We start from the raw sequence: 22,543 nt of genomic DNA, 5'->3' as shown, positions 1-22,543 counted from the left end.
AAAAGCAATGTATGCATACAATAAATATTGATATGTTTAAAAAAAGTATGCAAGATCAGAATGAATGTAAGAACTAGCATGAAAAAGGTTTTGCAGCCCTGAATTTATGGAAAAGTATTTTTGGAAGACTCACGCGGTTTTGAAGCTTTCTAAGTCTACGTCAAAACTTTTCGGCCCAAAACTTTCAATGTCAAATGACATCAGCAAAAATGGAAACTTATCTCTTAGTTTGTACTGAGTCTTTAATTTCCTTAATAAACCCAGCCTTCATTGTCCACCTTGAGGGTGACACGTTCTGTAATTTGAATATTTAAATGTGTCACTCTTCCGTATATAAATTTCAGGTAAATTAGGTGACAATACCATCATCCTTATGAAATGGGAAAAAAATTATTGGTTGGTTTTTCATTGATGTAATATATTTACGCCGTAAGGCATTTCCCTCTGAAATCAACTCCCCTCTCTGCCCACCTGTCATCCTTGTAAGCCACACGATTATATGTTAGACGATTGCAACAATTTCAGCCGTTGATTCAAAGGGGTTACAAATTAGTTGCCCAAACGGTTTGGGCGTTTCATTTGGCATCTGGTCGTAAACAATGAATAGTTTCATCCCCGCAGCTGAACCGGGCTCCAGTGCTACATGCGTCCCACAAACCCTGTCATTCCCTCCCTGAACACTTTCGTTATGCATTTCACTGCGATTTCTTGGCCACTGCTAGGGAGAACGCCCATATAAATCTTCCCAAATCCCCCTGGTCCAAAACATATATGCAGTCAGCGGTAGTGCATTTAATGCCACTACTGGTTGCATATTGTTCCCCAAAATCTAATCCAGTACGTTTCTTTGTCCAATATTTCATATAATATTGTGTATATATAGATTGCTCCATGTGAACAAAGAAAGTTTTTTAACGGGAGATAAAAGAACTTTTGTTTCTACTTCAATTCAGGCATTTTGTGTGTGTGCTTTTTTAATTTCCATAACAAAAAAGTGTTCCTATGCATTAAATTGGAAACAAACAGAAATGGAAAATGAAAAATTAAATTGGAAACTAAAATTTTGGAACCATTGAAAATTGAAAGCCTTGTATTAAATTTGAAATTAATGAAAATTGAGAACTGAATCATAAAATTTGAAAGTAGATTATTTTGAAATCTCCATGCCTACCCCTGTTATTTTTTGTTTACCTCCACTTCCAATTCCAATGGTACCTACAGGAAGAAACCAAAGATTTACTAATTGTAGATGTAGTTTGAGTCTTGACATCAGAGACAATGTCCATCAAATTGTTTGCAATTATTGAGTAGGGATGTATTGTCCTTCCCAGGAAGGAACTATGCTTAAGATGTATACTATCTATTTTTTTTTTGTGAATTTATAAGCAATTAAATGTCCTTTGAGAAGAATATGGCAGAAGCTGACAGTGGCAATGGTCGTTCTCTAGAGCAACCTCCTACTTGGGTAGTAGCAGTTGCTTGTTTGGCATTTGTGGCCATCTCTTTACTTCTTGAACATGGTATTCATTATGTTAGCAATGTAAGGTTTTTCTTAGATTTCAACTGTGCACTTTTTGGTTTAGTTGAATTGATCTTACTTCGGTTCAGTTCTGCATTCAATTTGTTTTGACTGGTAGAAATTTGATAAATTTTGGCTTCTGAAATCACCAACAAAACACACTTTTAAAACCCAATATGAATGGCTCATATTCCATATGTCATCAGTGATTAGAAGTAGAATTATTGCTTTAGTTATTAGAGGAAAAGGATGCTGATAGAGGAAGACATGATAAACAAATCTATAGGATTACAAGTTTTGAATTCTTATTGCATCTGTACTAATAAAGCCCTTTTCTGTCATTATATTTACAGTGGCTCTCCAGAAGAAATAAAAAGGCTCTATCTGAAGTGCTTGAAAAATTGAAAGCAGGTAATAGATACTCGAAACCACTCATATCCACCGTGTTTCTTCTTGTAGTATATCCCCCAAATACTCTGAAACTAATTTGAACAACAAATTTATGCTGTTTTAGATAGAACCTCCCTCTAAAATGGTTACATTGGTTAAACTTGACAATATCTGTTTTATGTATTTAACTGATCTGCTTAGATTGCTTTGGCAGCTTGTTTTGGTTTTTCTAAATTGAATTTCAGCTTTTAATTTTAGGCAACTACACTGATTTCTTTTAGCACCTACTGGCTAGAATTTCTGAATATGTCCTCTGAGCAAATATTTTTGAAAATCATCTTTTTGGGTTGCAGAGTTGATGCTTCTGGGTTTCATATCGCTTCTATTGACAGTTGGACAAAAGCTCATTTCCATGATTTGTATACCCAAAAAGATAGCTCATATAATGCTTCCATGTAAGAAGGAAATTGATTCTAGAGATATAAAGGTGGAAGGGGATAATGACCAAGAAAAGGAGCGCATGCAAAAAAATCTATTGGAATCAATGTCTACTAAATAGGAGGTCCCATGGAGTGTTATAGACATTTTTGTGCCCTACAGCTATAAGCATGAAATGTCCATAATTCAAGGGATCCAAAGTCCCTAAAGATGTTGTTACAGCTCCTAAAGGAACAAGGTCAACCAATGACAGCTTCTCCCAGAAGTTCTCCACCAAAAACCACTCAGAAATAGTCAATTCAGGATCAATTCAGAGGCTCCACTAGCTGCCTGTGTTGAAATTTAGAGTCTACACTGGCTAGGTGCACTACAACGCAGGTGGAAGCACTACCAGGGTGCGCTGATCGGGAAATGACAAATGGCAAGCTCATTCAACGAGGTGGAAAGACCCTGGAAGCTTCCAGAATCTTCTCCAATGACACTTGCCTCAATGAATTCGACTAGTGATGAGTAAGAGGTTCTCAACCTCCAAGTGGAAGCAAGAACTGACAGAGAGAAGCCACAAGTCAAAACATAAGCTGACTCATCCTCTCTGCTTACATCTATATATGGATCTCTCACCCAGAGGTTCAGGAGGCTGGAATTTTGTACTTTGCAGAGAATTACTGTTGGTTTGAGATTGAGATTAGTACATTGGGTGATTTATGCTTTGTTGGAGGAGAGGAAGGGATCCCTTTGTTGGGAGGTAGATGTTGGATCGGAACTCACTTGGTTGTATCTCCTCTTGGACTTTATTATCATATCAATAAACTATTTGAGTTTCTCCTACATGCTGTGTACCAATGATGTTTTGTTATGCTTACATGTTTAGCTTAATCTGATCTTGAGCTTTTTATGAATGTATATCTGTATCTTCGTGTAGTTTCTCTCTCTTGTGATCTTGCAGGAATTCGGTGAAGTTGGGCCGGTGAAGGAGCAGGAAGATGGGATCTACTGAAGAGAAGAGTGATTTGGATCGACAAACTAGCAGAAGACACAGGTTAGTTAGATCCTTCTTCCTCATTTACATTTCATAAAGAAGAATACTCAATTAGTTTGCCTCGTTTGTTGCTAAGGCACTATCACACCTTAGAGTGGGATAGGGGCATTCCGAATTGGATACTTTTCCCAACAACAAATTGGCGACATGGGAGCCATCGTCTCCTCACTCTTTAGAGTAATGTGTTTTCTGCACGAAGGAAGAGTGGTCAAGCTCGTGGACCAGCTTTCATTTCCCGGATCACGCATCGCAAATAGTCATATACCATCCCTAAATGGTCTCTTCACGCAAGAAATGTCTCAACCCACGGTCCGTCCTCCCGATGAGCACGAGTAATTCGGAGGGATATGACTGGAACCCAGGGGGCATGCGTCCTGGTCTGCTTCGGCAGGAAAACTTTGGGTATAGGGTAGGTTTCCGCGGGAGAATATGACTAGTTTGTACCCCGTCCGTCTTGGAAGAGGGGTTATTCTAGAATAAGATTCTTTTGTCAAAGTTATGTGTTTGGCGCTCGTTGTCACTCACCTTTGTCTATCTCGGTAGACATCGCCGAAGAAGTGTTTTGTTTGAAAGATTAATAGAACAATCTTTGGGTAACTTGAAAGAGGTAGGCCTTTCCTGGTAGAACAAATGTTTTATCTGCAAATTGAGGGGTAACCTTGAAACTCTGTTTTGTACCTGGGGGCATGCAAACCTTTTGGAGTGCAAGCAAGGGGCGGCTATTTATTTTTTAAATTTTTAGGTCCTCCCTTTAAACCCGTAGGTCTAACCCTTTAAACTCGTAGGATTAGTCGTTTCCGAACTTGCACAACGAAAGGATGCGGGGCATAACTTTGTAAGGCGCAAGCTCCATAAAAAATGGCATCTTACATGAGACATTCTTATCATATGACTGGATTATCGAGCAGTTTTAGCACATAGTTCATGCTCGTTAAAAAAAATAAACATAAGATCGAGCAGTTTTAACACATAGTTCATGCTCGTTAAAAAATAAACATAAGACCGAGCAGTGTTTTTCCGCGTTTAAGCTCGTTAAAAAATGAACTATCCTCAGGTAAATAACCACCGTGAATGTAACATTATCAGCCATTAAAGCCTTGGTCGTGTTTGCACCGTCACCTCCACTTTTCCATTGGCCGATCGTTCACCTCCATATGATTGTTTACCCATTTTGAGGAACAACTGCGAAGAGTGATTTCACTAGCCATCCTTGTGACACTGCCGTGATTGGAAAATTCCAACCCTTACCTGGAATCAGCTGCTAACCCGTTTTATCACTCGTTCCTCAAAAGACGAGTCTTCTTTAAGCTCTTTTCATCTGACTCGTAAAATATGAAAAGATTGCCGAGTTTTGGCCTTCCAGCTCGTTAAAGCGACCGGAAGTGCTATCCCTCCTCTAGATTTTAATCTTTTTGGACCTGAGGGATTATTGCACAAAAAGATCGAGCACTTGTTTTGTTCGGCTCGTTAAAACTATCGAAAACTCATCCCTTCTGTATTGTTTTATACTTTTTCGGACTTAAGGGATTAGATGACGAAAAAGGACTTTCGGAGTTGACTTTACGTACCTTTTCAGACTCTCTAAAAATGAAAAGGACCCAGTTATCTTTGTCGTTAGACTCGTTAAAAACATTAAATAGCAACAAACTTGTCTTTCGATGAGAACGAGTTTCACTATCGCTAGGCTCGTTAAAACATAGCGATGGGTTTGCCCGAATGGAAAAGTATAGAACAAGCATATGTTATCCTCCTCAAGCTTGACAAAAATAAAGAGGTACTGGTCAGCAATGACTGGGGAAAAATTGGGAAGAAACTCAAAGAACTTTATTGGTAGCAAGTCGCTCTTGAACATGACACTTCCACTCCGTGCCTGAGTCGGGTTGGGTTGTTTCATTCACCAGTCACATCGCCATGCTCTCGCCATACCATCCACCTTTGGGGTAAATGCTACCAATCCATCACACCAGTGTCACCGATATGTTCAAGAGAAGTCATCCAGAGAATTCAACCGTGTCCCATCCACTACCATACATTATCCTTCATTCTTTCGTGACCGCCACCCTGAACCATATATCGTCAGATCGTTTTCAACTCCATCAAAATCATTTGCTCCGTTCCGTGTCACTGATGTGGGATTCATTAAGGCCCTCCTTTGACGGATCGCTTCTTGTCGACATCAGCTCATTATCCAAGAAGTTGATCTAGGGACACCCCCTTCAGTACTTTGAAGCTTGCATGCCTCAATGGCAAGTTTCTCACTTCCGGCGACAGGTATACATCAATGACCTTCGACCGAAAGATTTTGCATGGTGTTCGACGCCAAGTCCTTTATTCACACCACGTGAATTGTACTGCAGTACCTTGAGGGTCATTATCATTATCGGTGATTCCTCTCGCGCTTGTTAACGGTTTACCTCATTGACTGGTAATCAAGCGATGTCTTTCCATGTTCGACTTCAGAACATTTCTCACATGGATCGACTTGTACTTAGAGTGAAGATCGAACGAGTTTGAAGACCCCGGATCTAGTTTCATCCATCTGGGATGCGATATATATTCAGGAAAAATAAAGACATTGACATGTACAGCATTGCAACACAGACAATCATCCTACCAAAGGATGATGATTTCAGCAGGATCATCAGTCTATCATCAGACAATTGTCTCTCCTATGTACATAAAAATGAATTTATAAAGTTGAGCATGGGAATGCTCGCCTCATCTAGATCATGAAAACAGTATGAAAAATAATGTATTGTATTGTATCTTATTACAGGTCTCCTCCCAGCATTGAATGAACTTCGGATCCTCCTAATAACGCATTTCACCCAATAAACGGCCTCATACTTTAGGGGGCAACTGTTATAGACATTTTTGTGCCTTACAGCTATAAGCATGAAATGTCCATAATTCAAGGGATCCAAAGTCCCTAAAGATGTTGTTACAGCTCCTAAAGGAACAAGGTCAACCAATGACAGCTTCTCCCAGAAGTTCTCCACCAAAAACCACTCAGAAATAGTCAATTCAGGATCAATTCAGAGGCTCCACTAGCTTCCTGCGTTGAAATGCAGAGTCTACACTAGCTAGGTGCACTGCAACGCAGGTGGAAGCACTACCAGGGTGCGCTGAGCGGGAAATGACAAATGGCAAGCTCATTCAACGAGGTGGAAAGACCCTGGAAGCTTCCAGAATCTTCTCCAATGACACTTGCCTCAATGAATTCGACTAGTGATGAGTAAGAGGTTCTCAACCTCCAAGTGGAAGCAAGAACTGATAGAGAGAAGCCACAAGTCAAAACATAAGCTGACTCATCCTCTCTGCTTACATCTATATATGGATCTCTCACCCAGAGGTTCAGGAGGCTGGAATTTTGTACTTTGCAGAGAATTGTTGTTGGTTTGAGATTGAGATTAGTACATTGGGTGATTTATGCTTTGTTGGAGGAGAGGAAGGGATTCCTTTGCTGGGAGGTAGATGCTAGATTGGAACTCACTTGGTTGTATCTCCTCTTGGACTTTATTATCATATCAATAAACTATTTGAGTTTCTCCTACATGTTGTGTACCAATGATGTTTTGTTATGCTTACATGTTTAGCTTAATCTGATCTTGAGCTTTTTATGAATGTATATCTGTATCTTCGTGTAGTTTCTCTCTCTTGTGATCTTGCAAGAATTCGGTGAAGCTGGGCCGGTGAAGGAGCAGGAAGCTGGGAGCTACTGAAGAGAAGAGTGATTTGGATCGACAAACTAGCGGAAGACACAGGTTAGTTAGATCCTTCTTCCTCATTTACATTTCATCAAGAAGAATACTCAATTAGTTTACCTCGTTTGTTGCTAAGGCACTATCACACCTTAGAGTGGGATAGGGGCATTCCGAATTGGATACTTTTCCCAACAACATGGAGATGCGTCTTAACTGCTTCTGAGGGTAGCCAACATTGTAGCTCCGCACATGTAAAGGCCAAACCCTTCTCTTAGTCTTAATGCGCATGGTTTCTTTATCCAGGTCCTATGATTCTTTGATTGATTTTCCTGCCGAGATCGAGTTGATTTAGACCATCTTGAAATTAGCTTCCCATACAAATTTCAAATATTTATTTTATGTTGGATTTTACTTGATAACTCTGCTGCTTTGTATTCAGGGTAAGTATCCTCTGGTTTCCCAAAGCGACATGCATCAACTCCACATCTTCATCTTTATGCTAGCAGTTCTCCATGTATTATATAGTATCTTAACTGTCGCACTGTCAAGAGCAAAGGTAGGTGTAATGGCAGATTAATTATTTTGTCCAATAATGTTCAGTTAAATTCTACCTTGGGTTTTTACTGTTTTGACCTCTGCATGCATTTATATCCTCTGTTAATACTGAGATCTACAAGTCTTCTTGATGCCTAGATGAGGCGTTGGAAAGAGTGGGAAAGGGAATCACAGAATCAGGATTATGAGTTTTCAAATGGTGAGTTCATGTTCTTTTATTTCTTCTCCCTTAACTGGGTTGCTATGGAATCTTATTTACTCCATTCTCCAGAGACTCTTTAAGTTGAAAAGTAATAACTGGTTGGCAACCTACCAATTCTTATTGGGATATACTGTGTTAGTTATAGGCTGATTGGTCAATGGTTCTTAGTTCAACTTCACTTCACCTATATTCTAGAGAATAATTTGGAGATTGCCATGAAACTACAGGTTCCTAAATATGTCAAGAACAGAGTTATAGAAATACAAGACCATTATTGTGCGATTTGTCCATTATAACCAGCGCATATAACCACTAACTACAGTGTCAACACTGCTCTTCTAACTTTCTACCACATCATCAAATGGCCATTACATCAAGTCCTGGAATGATGGCTTTGCAAATGAAAGTAGAGTAGGACTGCAATCATTTTTTCATGAACTAAAAGCAATGTATGCATACAATAAATATTGATATGTTTAAAAACAGTATGCAAGATCAGAATGAATGTAAGAACTAGCATGAAAAAGGTTTTGCAGCCCTGAATTAATGGAAAAATCTTTTTGGAAGATTCACGCGGTTTTGAAGCTTTCGAAGTCTACGCAGAATTCTTTTCGGCCCAAAACTTTCAATGTCAAATGACATCAGCAAAAATGGAACCTTATCTCTCAGTTTGTAATGAGTCTTTAATTTCCTTATTAAACCCATCCTTCATTGTCCACCTTGAGGGTGACACATTCTGTAATTTGAATATTTAAATGTGTCACTCTTCCGTATATAAATTTCAGGTAAATTAGGTGACAATACCATCATCCTTAAGGGGTTACAAATTAGTTTCCCAAACGGTTTGGGCGTTTCATTTGGCATATGGTCGTAAACAATGAATAGTTTCATCCCTGCAGCTGAACCGGGATCCAGTGCTACATGCATCCCACGAACCCTGTCATTCCCTCCCTGAACACTTTTGTTATGCATTTCACTGCGATTTCTTGGCCACTGCTAGGGAGAATGCCCATATAAATCTTCCCAAATCCCCCTGGTCCAAAACATATATGCAGTCAGCGGTAGTGCATTTAATGCCGCTACTGGTTGCATATTGTTCCCCAAAATCTAATCCAGTACGTTTCTTTGTCCACTGTTTGATATAATACTGTGTATATATAGACTGCTCCATGTGAACAAAGAAAGTGTTTTAACGAGAGATAAAAGAACTTTTGTTTCTACTTCAATTCGGGCATTTTGTGTGTGCGCTTTTTTAATTTCCATAACAAAAAAGTGTTCCTGTCCATTAAATTGGAAACAAACAGAAATGGAAAATGAAAAATTAAATTGGAAACTAAAATTTTGGAACCATTGAAAATTGAAAGCTTTGTATTAAATTTGAAATTAATGAAAATTGAGAACTGAATCATAAAATTTGAAAGTAGATTATTTTGAAATCTCCATGCCTACCCCTGTTATTTTTTGTTTACCTCCACCTCCGATTCCAATGGTACCTATAGGAAGAAACCAAAGATTTACTAATTGTAGGTGTAGTTTGAGTCTTGACATCAGAGACAATGTCCATCAATTTGTTTGCAATTATTGAGTAGGGATGTATTGTCCTTCCCGGGAAGGAACTATGTTTAAGATGTATACTATCTATTTTTTTTTTTTGGTGAATTTATAAGCAATTAAATGTCCTTTGAGAAGAATATGGCAGAAGCTGACAGTGGCAATGGTCGTTCTCTAGAGCAAACTCCTACTTGGGCAGTAGCAGTTGCTTGTTTGGCAATTGTGGCCATCTCTTTACTTCTTGAACATGGTATTCATTATGTTAGCAATGTAAGATTTTTCTTAGATTTCAACTGTGCACTTTTTGGTTTAGTTGAATTGATCTTACTTCAGTTCAGTTCTGCATTCAGTTTGTTTTGACTGGTAGAAATTTGATAAATTTTGGCTTCTGAAATCACCAACAAAACACACTTTTAAAACCCAATATGAATGGCTCATATTCCATATGTCATCAGTGATAAGAAGTAGAATTATTGCTTTGGTTATTAGAGGAAAAGGATTCTGATAGAGGAAGACATGATAAACAAATCTCCAGGATTACAAGTTTTGAATTCTTATTGCATCTGTATTAATAAAGCCCTTTTCTGTCATTATATTTACAGTGGCTCTCCAGAAGAAATAAAAAGGCTCTATCTGAAGTGCTTGAAAAATTGAAAGGAGGTAACGGATACTCGAAACCACTCATATCCACCATGTTGCTTCTTGTAGTCTATCCCCCAAATACTCTGAAACTAATTTGAACAACAAATTTATGTTGTTTTAGATAGAACCTCCTTCTAAAATGGTTACATTAGTTGAACTTGACAATATCTGTTTTATGTATTTAACTGATTTGCTTAGATTGCATTGGTAGCTTGTTTTGGATTTTCTAAATTGAATTTCAGCCTTTAATTTCAGGCAACTACACTGATTTCTTTTAGCACAGGCTGGCTAGAATTTCTGAATATGTCCTCTGAGCAAATATTTTTGAAAATCATCTTTTTGGGTTGCAGAGTTGATGCTTCTGGGTTTCATATTGCTTCTATTGACAGTTGGACAGAAGCCCATTTCCATGATTTGTATACCCAAAAAAATAGCTCATATAATGCTTCCAAGTAAGAAGGAAATTGATTCTAGAGATATAAAGGTGGAAGGGGATAATGACCAAGAAAAGGAGCGCATGCAAAAAATTCTATTGGAATCAATGTCTACTGAACAGGAGGTCCCATGGAGATGCATCTTAGCTGCTTCTGAGGGTAGCCAACATGTAGCTCCGCACATGTAAAGGCAAAACCCTTCTCTTAGTCTTAATGCGCATGGTTTCTTTATCCAGGTCCTATGATTCTTTGATTGATTTTCCTGCCGAGATCGAGTTGATTTAGACCATCTTGAAATTAGCTTCCCATACAAATTTCAAATATTTATTTTATGTTGGATTTTACTTGATAAATCTGCTGCTTTGTATTCAGGTTAAGTATCCTCTGGTTTCCCAAAGCGGCATGCATCAACTCCACATCTTCATCTTTATGCTAGTAGTTCTCCATGTGTTATATAGTATCTTAACTGTCACACTGTCAAGAGCAAAGGTAGGTGGAAGTGGAGATCAATTATTTTGTCCAATAATGTTTAGTTAAATTCTGCCTTGGGTTTTACTGTTTTTACCTCTACATGCATTTATATCCTCTGTTAATATTGAGATCTACAAGTCCTCTTGATGCCTAGATGAGGCGTTGGAAAGAGTGGGAAAGGGAATCACAAACTCTGGATTATGAGTTTTCAAATGGTGAGTTGATGTTCTTTTATTTCTTCTCCCTTAACTGGGTTGCTATGGAATCTTATTTACTCCATTCTCTAGAGACTCTTTAAGTTGAAAAGTAGTAACTGGTTGGCAACCTGCCAATTCTAATTGGGATATACTATGTTAGTTATAGGCTGATTGGTCAATGGATCTTAGTTCAAGTATTTTGGTAAACAGTTTGTTTCCCCACTATGTGGGTTCAAGTCTCTAGAGACATGTTGTAAGTTGTAACTGGCTTGTTTATAGTATTTATGAAATAGTTGTAACTGGTTTAATAGTGATAGCTGATATTTCAAGTTACTAATTCTCCAAAAAAATCTTGTTTCAGTTAAAAAAATATATTATAAGCTGATTGAGTAATGTTTTTAAATATAGAAGATTGAAAGGACACTGAATGAATCTTTTGGGTTGGGTAACTTTTTGAGCGTGTTAAGAAAACTGTATATTGAGGCAATTGCTTGCTTTATTGGTCCAAGCAGATCCTGCAAGATTTAGATTGAATCAAGAAACCTCATTTGTAAAGCGTCGTATGCCTTTATTGAGCTGAATACCGATTCTTAAATGGATGGTAAGTATTTCATACTTGCAAATGATCTATGGATATATCTGAGTTTGACCTTTGCATGTTAACTGAGAAATATCCAGTTCTGGTTTAACAACAATTTTCCTTGGATTTGCAGGTATGCTTCTTTCGACAATTCTTTTGGTCAGTAACAAAAGTTGATTCCCTGACCTTGCGCCATGGCTTCATTGTTGTAAGTCTTGATAAATTTAAATCATCTTTTCCATTTCATCTTTGTTATATCAGCACCCACATCATTTGTGTAAGGAATCTGATTAGTATTATAATTTTATTTATTTATTGGAACTGTATAGGCTCACTTGACCCCAAATAGCAAGTTTGATTTTCATAAATATATCAAGAGGTCATTGGATGATGACTTCAAGAGGGTGGTTGGAATCAGGTTAGTAAATATTTCCCTGTTCACAAAAGCTTTGGTCTTCAGAAATAATATTAGGTTTCCTTCTTGGGCCTTGCTATGTCAACTTCTTGGAATGTTTTGAAAATCCCCTTGAATTTTACCTAAACAAAGGCCTTTTGATGCATTATCTGCAGTCCTTCCTTGTGGGCTTTTGCTGTAACTTTTTTGCTTCTTAATGTGTATGGTAAGTCTTCAAGACTCATCTCTCCTACCAAAGACATAATTTTGCATATTCATAAAGCAGTTTTCGCTTTTGTTCAAATAATATTTTCTTTTGGATTGGATGTGTTTCTCTGAGCAGGATGGTATGCGTAGCTCTCTTTTATTCCCTTAGCTGTAAGTAAACAAAAGTCTTAGACTAATAGGATTGTCTTGTTGATGATGTGAGTTAATGGCCTAGAAAGTTTCTTGATTGAATTCTTTGGGCTTATTGCCATTCGATCTTGAAAATGCACAGACGGTTTTGTTGGTCAACACAAAACTACAAGTTATAATAACAGAGATGGCCTTAGAAATTCAAGAGAGGCATGTTGTAGTTCAAGGAACTCCCATAGTGCAGCCAACAAATGAACTTTTTTGGTTCAGTCGTCCTAAACTTGTTCTTTTCTTGATCCATTTCACTCTATTCCAGGTATCAAAATGCTTTTCACACCAATGCCTCATTGACAAATTCTATTTCTGAATCCTGTTTACTGAATATTCATGGAAATGACAATGCTTTGATGGTTAGCAAACTTACCTTATGTTCTGCAGAGTGCTTTCCAACTTGCTTTCTTCTTGTGGATATGGGTAAGCACTATGTTCATTTAATAAAGAATAAACTTTTGCATGTAGAATCATTGGATTTACTATTATAAAAATGGTAACATATTGCAGTGCTAGGTGTTTTAAATCAATTTTAGTTTACACAACTAAAAAGTTTCAATTCTGATCCCTCTGTCCACCTTATTTAAATTTGACTTCATTCTTGCAGTACGAATTTGGCCTGGGATCTTGTTTTCATGAGAGGTTTACTTTCATCATAGTAAGAATTATCACAGGGTAAGTATGCAACATATAGACTAGTGTGCTAATTTATATTTTTTTGGGTGCATGTAAAGGACATTCTAACTTCCAAGCAAACTTCATCATTTTAACTGTTTGTTTTTTATTTATTTAATATCATTATCTCTTCTTTGACTTAGCACTAGTTGATTGTTTTGCAGCTTTAATATGTGTAAGGAGAATATTGAGAGTGACCTTATTACGCATCTGATAAGGATTACCTTGGGTTGCTTGTGTTTGTGTCTAGGTTTGTTGTGCAGTTTCTATGTAGTTACATCACACTTCCACTTTATGCCCTTGTGACACAGGTCAGTCTACTCTATGTTCATTGAAAATACAATCAGTTTAGGTGTTTGACAGGATCGATTGAACTTGAGAAAATGTTGGCTTATATAATTACAAAAGAGGATAGTTACATCGTCCAAGTATTCACTTAGTATATTCACCTGGTTTATTTTGTACAAAAATAGATTAATCAAACCCTACATTGTGATAGTAAATATCTTACTTGTACTGATAAAATTAGAGATAAGGTGTCACCTGATAATGCATTAACATAGTTGTTTAATGACACCACTTTTGAAAAAAATTTTGTTGATTTTGCCCAAAATATGAGTAGAAATTGTTAAAACCATAGTTTCTGATTAGAAATAGGGGAAATTTTAGCTTTAAGTTGTTGAATTTGCACAATCCAAATGTTTAAGGGATTTTTCAGAACATTGAATCCATTTTTTTACTAAAAAATACAATGAAACATTGTGATCTCACCAAAAATCGTATCATCAGATTTCGGTGAAACGGTTAAAAAATCACCTCATTAAAAAATAGTTAAACTCATAGTAGACAAATTTATCAGGAGATAGAAAACAGTGGAGTTTAATTTTTCTTTTGTACAACAGTTATCTCTTTATTGAGAGCTTCAGGTAAAGCCTCAGAGGATTTTCGAATGAAAAGTATGACCACTCTAAAATATGCTTCCTTTTGTTTATTAAATTAAATTTTGTTGCAGTCTGGAGCCTTCCAAAAAAGCAGAGAAATAGAAATGATGATTTCTCTTTAAATCATTTTAATTTTATTTCTTGATATAACCCTATTCGTTGATAGATAGAGAACATTCATTTTACCCTGTTTGTTGATAGATAGAGAACATCCATTTTTGGGGCAAATTTTGTTTTTCCAATATGTACAAATGTTTTAGTGAACTTTTGGATCGTTCAAAAACACTCTGTTCTGGTTAAATATCATGTATAAAGGAATATGCTCTTAAAATATGATGGGATATTTTTATGCAGATGGGATCTCACATGAAGGCGGAAATATTTGAAGAACAGACAACTAATGCTTTGAACAGATGGCAACAAAATGCTAAGAAAAAAACAAAACGGGATAGAAAGTCAAAGCATTCTTCCCTTGGTTTCACACACAGATCAACTGTTTTCGGGATTTCAAAGTGGAGAAACAATTCCAATCCATGGATCTTCTCCATTGCATTTGGTCCGAAGATACAAAACAACAGGAGACATGGAAACTGAAGATGCCTCTGAGAGATATGACCACTCAGAATCCAGCGCATCAGATTCAGAAATTGATGCATCTTCTTCTTATCCTCCCCAGCATAATCAACCTGTTTTGGTTACCGAGGCCCCTAAGAATATAGAGACTACAGAATGTCCCAGTTCAAAAGATGCACACACAAATGATGACAAATTTCCCTTTCCCAGAATATAAATGTTCCATCCACATCATACAAAAGCCTGGTTCAAAGCCAATTTATATCTAAATTTTACTTATCTTCCATGGTAAAGTTTATCTTCATTTAAGCAACATAGAGAAGTGGACCCATAACAAACAGGGAACCAAAAAGGCATCTGCACATTCTACCTACATTTTGTTTCATTGAAAAAATAGCTTTCACTAAAATCCGCTGTTCAAATATTTTTAAAGGAGGAGCCACTTGCTTCTTCTCCTCTCCATTATGTCAAATTCAGCTAGCACCAGTGCCATGATGGAAAGTCTTGCCATCGCACTATATGGGAAAGTATTGGGAAAGACAACACAGCAGGCCCTGCCACTGATGAAGCAAAATGACATATTCCTTAGACTTGCTCTTACCATCACGAGATCTGAAAAGTCTCTGGAACCTGGTAATGGGGGTCAGCAGCCGAATATACCAGGACTCAGGAATTATATAGGTTGTGAAAACTAAATCTAGTTTGGATGTTTTTAACAATTAATTTGCATTCTCAGTTTTTCTTGATAAGATTTGAACATTATCAAATACTTTGATGGGCATCAAATACCCATCAAATTTATATGATTAATTATTTTATATTTTAGAAATCAAATTAATAATTAGTTATTTATCAAAAAAATACTAGTAGTTTAAGAATATGTATCTTTTAAGAGGCTATATATTTCAATCTAAAATGAAAAACACTTATATTCTTATATTTTTATAAACTTTTATAGCCAAATCTTACACAAAGGAATATATTTATTTCACAAACCAAAAATTCTATACATATTATAACCATAATTTTAAAATTAAATTATAATTATTATAATTACAAAACATTATCATATATATATATATATAAATAAGTTAGGAATTTGATAACTAACTTAACCATAATTTTAAAATTAAATTATGATTATTATAGTTACACAACATTATAATAATATCTAAATAAATAAATATATATATATATATATATATATATATCAAATGAATGCATTAATTATTATTTTTTAATTAATTTTTTTTCCCAAAAAAAAAACTACCTCGTAAATTTATTCATGGTTACGTGTTATGTTAAAAAAATTAGTTAGGCTGAAAATTTAATGTCTCACAATGAATCAGAAAAATGGCTAAGAGGCCAACAAGTGAGCAGAACATGTAAGCCTTCCAAGAAACCCCAAAGGGTGTACCAGCGAAAAAAAATAAAAAACCAGAAACCCCAACAACAAAAACTAACGGGATTTCAAACAAAAAAATTGGGCAAGGTCGCCTGGATAACTCCCAAAAAAAACCCACAGATTCATGGCATGCCAATCAGCGTTGAAAACCAAAATATGATGATAGCCTTTAAATTTTCAACTCTAAATTTCGAGAGAAGGTGTAACCTTTTACATAATGACCAAGCAATGAAATACATGGGGCTTTTACATAACCAAATGAAATCATTAATATCAGGCAATGAAATACATGGGGTTCGGCAGCTTGAAGGTCCTGATCTCCTTGGTACTAGTGGTAATGCTTCTGAGGACAAGGGCAGTCCTTTGACAATAGCTCATATACAATGGTTTCGAAGCTTCTATATTTTAAATGGCTAAACAAGATAGCTTCTATATCTTAAATGGCTAAACAAGATTTGTTAGACTGTGGATTTTAATATATGAAACCATTTATACTTATGTTACCTGACTATTTGACTCTCTTATGCACCAATGTTCTTGGATCATATGCTCATTTCGTATGGAATGTCTACTAAGTGGTTCCAGTTAATAGAGCATTGATTTGAGTGTTCAATATATTTTTATTCTTTATCAAAGTATTTTTTTGCTCTATTTGCTTTCTTCAATTTATGCCTTACGGCATTTCTTTTGCAACATCTGATACAAATGCTAGTTTAGTAAATTTGAAATAATTTGTATTTAGATAAATATGTTTGAAAAATAAAAGTGGATAGCATTCCCTAAAAATAAAAATTATATGTATTTTTATTGTGAGATTACCTTCGGTAGATTAGAGATTGAAATCAAAGAAATTAATCCTCTGAACCCAAATCTAGGCCAAACAATTATATATTTCAGTAGCGCCTAAACCAAAAGATCCCATTATATCTCGAGGTGAAATAAAGAATAATTGGTTTAAAATTATGCAAAACACCAGAATAATTTAAGAAAATTATGTTCATGGTAAGGTTTCATTAATTGTAATTTTATTGATTTTAGAGTAATAAGGCTCCGCATTACTCGATTCTCCTATTTATGGAAGTCAATATTATATATGGAAATCAATGTTTTCGTTGATGTTATAACATATAAATGTTGAAAAATGGGGAAGATAAATATAATTATGTTTTTTATAATGAAATTATTAATATTTATAAATTATGAATTTTTTATAACGAATATTAAAAATAATAATAAAATAAAATGCAGTAACTAAAACATATATAAAATAAAAAAAAATTCTAATTAATTTTTTATTAAAATTTATTTCTTTTAGAATAATTATAGTAATTTAGAATTAATTTTTTTATCAAAATTATAATTTTATAGCAATTTGCCACTCTTATCAATTAAAATTCATATTAATTCATGAATTTGATTAAAAAAAAAAGTTTCTCACTAAAAAAATTATTTTTATTTAAAAATTCCAATACAAGCTTAATGCAGCCTAGCATGTGAAGGGTGTGCTAGTTATCAGGGTAGGGTAAAGTCTAAAAAAGCGATAGATGAGCAAATCCTAAATTCCAAAATGACGGCAACCATGGCTTGTCCTCTCAAAACAGAGCAATGAAATAAATGGAAAAAAAGGTTGGTTGTCTAACCGAGCCTCCATGAAGATTGAAGATTCAGATAAAGTGTACCAAGGGGTTAAGTCTCGTAACACAATGCTAGGAAGAGGAAAAAACAGATTAGTCATCATTTATCTTAAGGCATTAAAATGGTGAAAGACCTAGCTTTCAAATTTAACATTAATGAATGAGATGGATCAATGGGTCAATTTTAAAGGAGTGGTGAAAAAATTCGATCAACCCTACCTCAAATTAATGTCAAGGTAATTTGAGGTAAATATGCACGGACTTCTTAAAATTGAAGGGGAATCAAATTGTTTGATACAAATTCTGTAACAAAAATGAAATTCTATGGTTGACCATGGTTAACCATGAATAATTAAGGCTAATACTGAAAATAAAAGCGCCAACCTTGTTCTCCACTTCCTTGCAAGTGCTTTTCTGAGAATAATGGTGGATATAATTCAGTGCTATTCTCAAAATAATGGTGGATTTAATTCAGTATAATCAGAACTCTGTAAAAAAAAAAAAAAAAAAAAAAAACCCATGCAATCCGAGCAAATGTAAAGTAAGTGGATAATACTTCATTGGAAAATGCCAACACAACTTAAGAATTTAGAGAAAATGCAATTCAAGTGAATGAAACTTCATTCGAGATTGACAACACAGGTACACATATGAATATGGCATTACAAAGTTATTTGGCTTGCAAGCTAGGCAAATGAAATCCTCAATAGATTTCAATTAGAATCTATGCTGATGTAGAACTAAAATGGAAAAGAAAATTGCATATAATCATCATGTTTCTGCAAAGCAGATAAACAATCGATAGTATATTTGGGCAGTCATAGTCGGTTTTTATAGAAGGAAATGCTACTATTAGTTCCAGAGGGTTTTGGCAATTTCAAATAAGATTTATTTGTTAAGATTTTTTTTAGGAATTTCTGTCCTAGTCTCTATCAAGATTTATGTGTTAAGTTCTTTTTTTAGCAATTTCTGCCATATTCTCCTGTATGTCCCATTTTATTTGTTAATGGAATAGCAATGGTACTGGTTTTTTTTTTTTGGGGGGGAAAGGGTAAACCACTGATATATGGGCTGTATTATATAATGCACAAAAGGGCAGGTGGCATAAGAACTATTAAAAAATAAAAATGGAACTATCCCATCATCCTCTCACGAATCGAGAAGAAGCCAAAGAGGAGAAGGTTCCAATGTTAAATACGGTTGAACCCTCCAGAAGACCAAAGAGTTGGGTACAATTTTAGTCCACTTTGGCAGCACTGCAAGAGGCAGCAGAAGAGCCCATAACTCTTCGAAAAATGCAGAATGGAAATGAAGCTTGCAACTATTGTGCAACAGAAGACCAAGCCAGTGAATTAAAGGAAACAGAGGCAACTATTGCTAAAAAAATAAAGGATAATAGTAAACGAATAATTGTAGCTGGTATAAACATGTCAAGATACGTGTTAATGGGAACCAAAACAAAAAAAAAATATCCTCAGACAGTTTTTCTAGATTTGTCCTTGGTTGTTCTGGAAATTTTATGTTCAATTAGCAAGTGAGATGAGTAGTCTGATTTAGGAAATGGAGAATGGTCAGTATCTGAGGCAGAGTAAAAGAAAAAAATTCAAAGCTATGAAGACATTACTAAAGCTAATGTTTTGACAATAGTCTTATGACTTTTTTTGGTGCAGGTAATGCAAGCCCTTGAGCACCTCCCTGGCAACCTCAACCAAATAGTGTTCTGGGACTTTTCAATGGCAACATGTGGCTTGAAATAGCTAATATGTAGTAATATGACTTTGCTAATCTACTAAATATTTTCCAAAGCACATGCCTTTGTTGCCATAGAATAAAATATCAATGGAGGGAAGGTCATTTAACTGAAAGCCAACAGATTGCCATTCAAAATTGAATAAAAAGGACAGGCTAGTAGGTTGGTACCCCAATGTGTGTTTGGCCATTTTCCTTTAGTCTTTGTAAGTTTGTTAATTATTTCAAGTTGTGATATTAGGCTCTATCACATTCCATTTTATAATTGTATCATTATACAAGACTATTGTTGCTAAATAAACTCTAATCAGAATTAATAGTATTGATAAATACCCAATTCCCTATAAATGCACATTTAGATACAAACCAAAACTTAACTGCTTTTTTGATATCTCCCTGCAATCAATTCTAATATATTCAATCCTTTAACAAGTCTTCATCCCCTCACGAATCAAGAAGAAGCCGGAGAGGAGAAGGTTCCAATGTTAAATAGGGTTGAACCCTCCAAAAGACCAAAAAGTTGGGTACAATTTTAGTCCACTTTGGCAGCACTGCAAGAGCCAGCAGAAGAGCCCATAACTCTTGGAAAAATGCAGAATGGAAAAGAAGCATGCAACTATGTCCAACATCTCTATGTCTTTGGTCCGCACTTATAACTCTCATGAATTCCTTAATCTTGTTTCGATATGTATTTTTGTTCTTTAGACGTTGAGATCTCTTTAAACCATCATTTTCTTGATAGATACTAATAATTTAATCTTCTTTCTGTCTACTCTTTGTCTCATATAAAGTCTATTTGAGCATTCAGTTTGGCTATAGCTGCTCACTATGTTTGAATGTTCGATGCTTAGATGCTAACAAATTTGTAAATGTGACTTGTATATGCTCAGATGCAAACATATTTGTAAATGAATTTTTAAAATGTTTGATGGTTGGTTTGTGTTTATGTGACTATTCAATGCTCAATCATCTTCATAACTCTTAGTTATTTATTTATTTATTTCAGGACTAATGCAACTTTGGAATGATTCAAAGTTGAAACCATTGCTAGAAGTTGAAGTATGCTATCCTAGTGATGTTGTGACTCCACTTGTGGTTGTTAATACATGGATAATATTGTCTCACTTCCATTTATTTAATTTCTCCCTCTGCATATATAAATGTTGGTTTTGGTTTCCATTTGTGTGACAGTTCAGGTTGAATGCACCAAGGGACCAGACATGAACACTGATATAGTTTACTTCTATAAATAAGAATTTATTCTCTCTTCTGTGTTATGGTTACAAGATTTTCTCCCCTTGAGGATGATGTACTAATGTTCATTTGTTCAAGCTTTGATGGTAGTCTGACTTATTTGTGTGCAAATTTGTTGAAGGTGTGAGCAAAAACATCCTCTACTTTCCTTGAAGCATAATTGTAGGGATAAACCAAGCATATTGATACAATCCTATATACTAATGGTCTCCATATGCTCCATTTGTAGATTTAATGATATAATGATCTATGGATTCAATGATATATTGATTTGGATATTCGATTGCAGATCTTGTATCATAGTTTGGTTAGACCTCTATAATGTATATAGTTTTATTTTATCTTGGAGGATGTAATGTATGCTATGATATTAGTATCTGTCATATGCGAGCAGGGAATATCCCCAATTTTATCCTGAGATATTCAAAGGGCTCTCTTGCCAAAGGCTTGGTGAATATATCAACTATCTATTATTTATTTGGTATGTACTCTAAATTTACTATTTGCTCAACAACCTACTCTCTAAGGAAATGATACTTCCACATCTTACAATGGAACCGCTGATAATGCCCTAATTTGATGATACAACCATAAGGGTTAACAACTACCCTGCTGGTGCATTTTGCTAAAAAGAACCATAAGAAGTCTGTAATGGCCAGAAAGAAAGAACTTAAAATTAACTGTATCATAATACTATCAGTTTCATTTTCTTTGAATATTTAACCTGAGAAACAAAAATAAGAACTCTGCTTCATGATATAATTAACAAACAAACAAATAGAAACACAGGAAATGAGTTGTTAAAATGTCAAGTGAAATCCTTATTTTAACAAAGCTACTATGGATATGCTTCCATTCAAAGTTATGAACATATTCGTAAAGTCTGGCTAGTACTGGCAATTTTGTAGTGGGTTGATAAACCTAAGATCAAAGAACCATAAGAAGTTTGTAATGGCCAGAAAGAAAGAACTAAACTCAATTAATGAGCATGGGTTAACAACTACCCTGCTGGAGCCTTTTGCTAAAAAGAATGATAAGAAGTCTATAATGGCCAGAAAGAGAGAACTGAACTCAATTAATGAGCATGGGTTAACAACTAACCTGCTAGTGCTTTTTGCTAAAAAAATAAAGGATAATATTAAACGAATAATTGTAGCTGGTATAAACAAGTCAGGATACATGTTAATGGGAACCAAAGCAAAAAGAAACTATCCTGAGACAATTTTTCCAGATTTGTCCTTCGCTCTTCTGGAAATTTTATGTTCAATTAGAAAGTGAGATGAGTAGTCTCATTTAGGAAATGGAGAATGCTTAGTATCCGAGTCAGAGTAGAAGAAAAAAATTCAAAGTTATGAAGATATTACTAAAGCTAAAGTTTGGATAGTAGTGTTATGGCTTTGTTTTTAAATGTTGATGGTTGGTTTGTTTTTATGTGACTATTCAATGCTCAATCATCTTCATAAGTCTTATTTATTTATTTATTTCAGGACTAATGCAACTTTGGAATGATTCAAAGTTGAAACCATTGCCAGAAGTTGAAGTATGTTATCCTAGTGATGTTGTGACTCTGCTTGTGGTTGTTAATACATGGATAATGTTGTCTCACTTCCATTTATTTAATTTCTCCCTCTGCATATATAAATGTTGGTTTTGGTTTCCATTTGCATGACAGTTCACGTTGAATGCACCAAGGGACCAGACATGAACACTGATATAGTTTAATTATGTAAATAAGAATTTATTCTCTCTTCTGTGTTATGGTTACAAGATTTTCTCCCCTTGAGGATG

At 35.3% G+C, this 22,543-nt stretch overlaps 1 protein-coding gene and 1 pseudogene across 1 annotated transcript; both read left to right on the top strand.

Moving 5' to 3' along the window:
• The first annotated feature begins 1,411 nt into the window (after positions 1 to 1,411).
• Positions 1,412 to 14,930, top strand: LOC149205243 (MLO-like protein 9; annotated as a pseudogene).
• LOC149205244 (MLO protein homolog 1-like) lies at positions 9,540 to 10,662 on the top strand. The gene is made up of 3 exons (XM_089395958.1): positions 9,540 to 9,668; positions 10,001 to 10,058; positions 10,391 to 10,662. Exons 1-3 carry the CDS (start codon positions 9,540 to 9,542, stop codon positions 10,660 to 10,662), a joined length of 459 nt encoding a protein of 152 aa, XP_089252084.1.
• Positions 14,931 to 22,543: the final 7,613 nt, after the last annotated feature.

The sequence above is a fragment of the Pinus tabuliformis genome, chromosome 1_2 (genome assembly GCF_031772625.1).
Source record: "Pinus tabuliformis cultivar Carrire ecotype Pingquan chromosome 1_2, CPIR1, whole genome shotgun sequence".
Lineage (NCBI taxonomy): Eukaryota > Viridiplantae > Streptophyta > Pinopsida > Pinales > Pinaceae > Pinus > Pinus tabuliformis.
The sequence above is the reverse complement of the archived record's forward strand: the minus strand, read 5'-3'. Positions and strand labels throughout refer to the sequence as shown.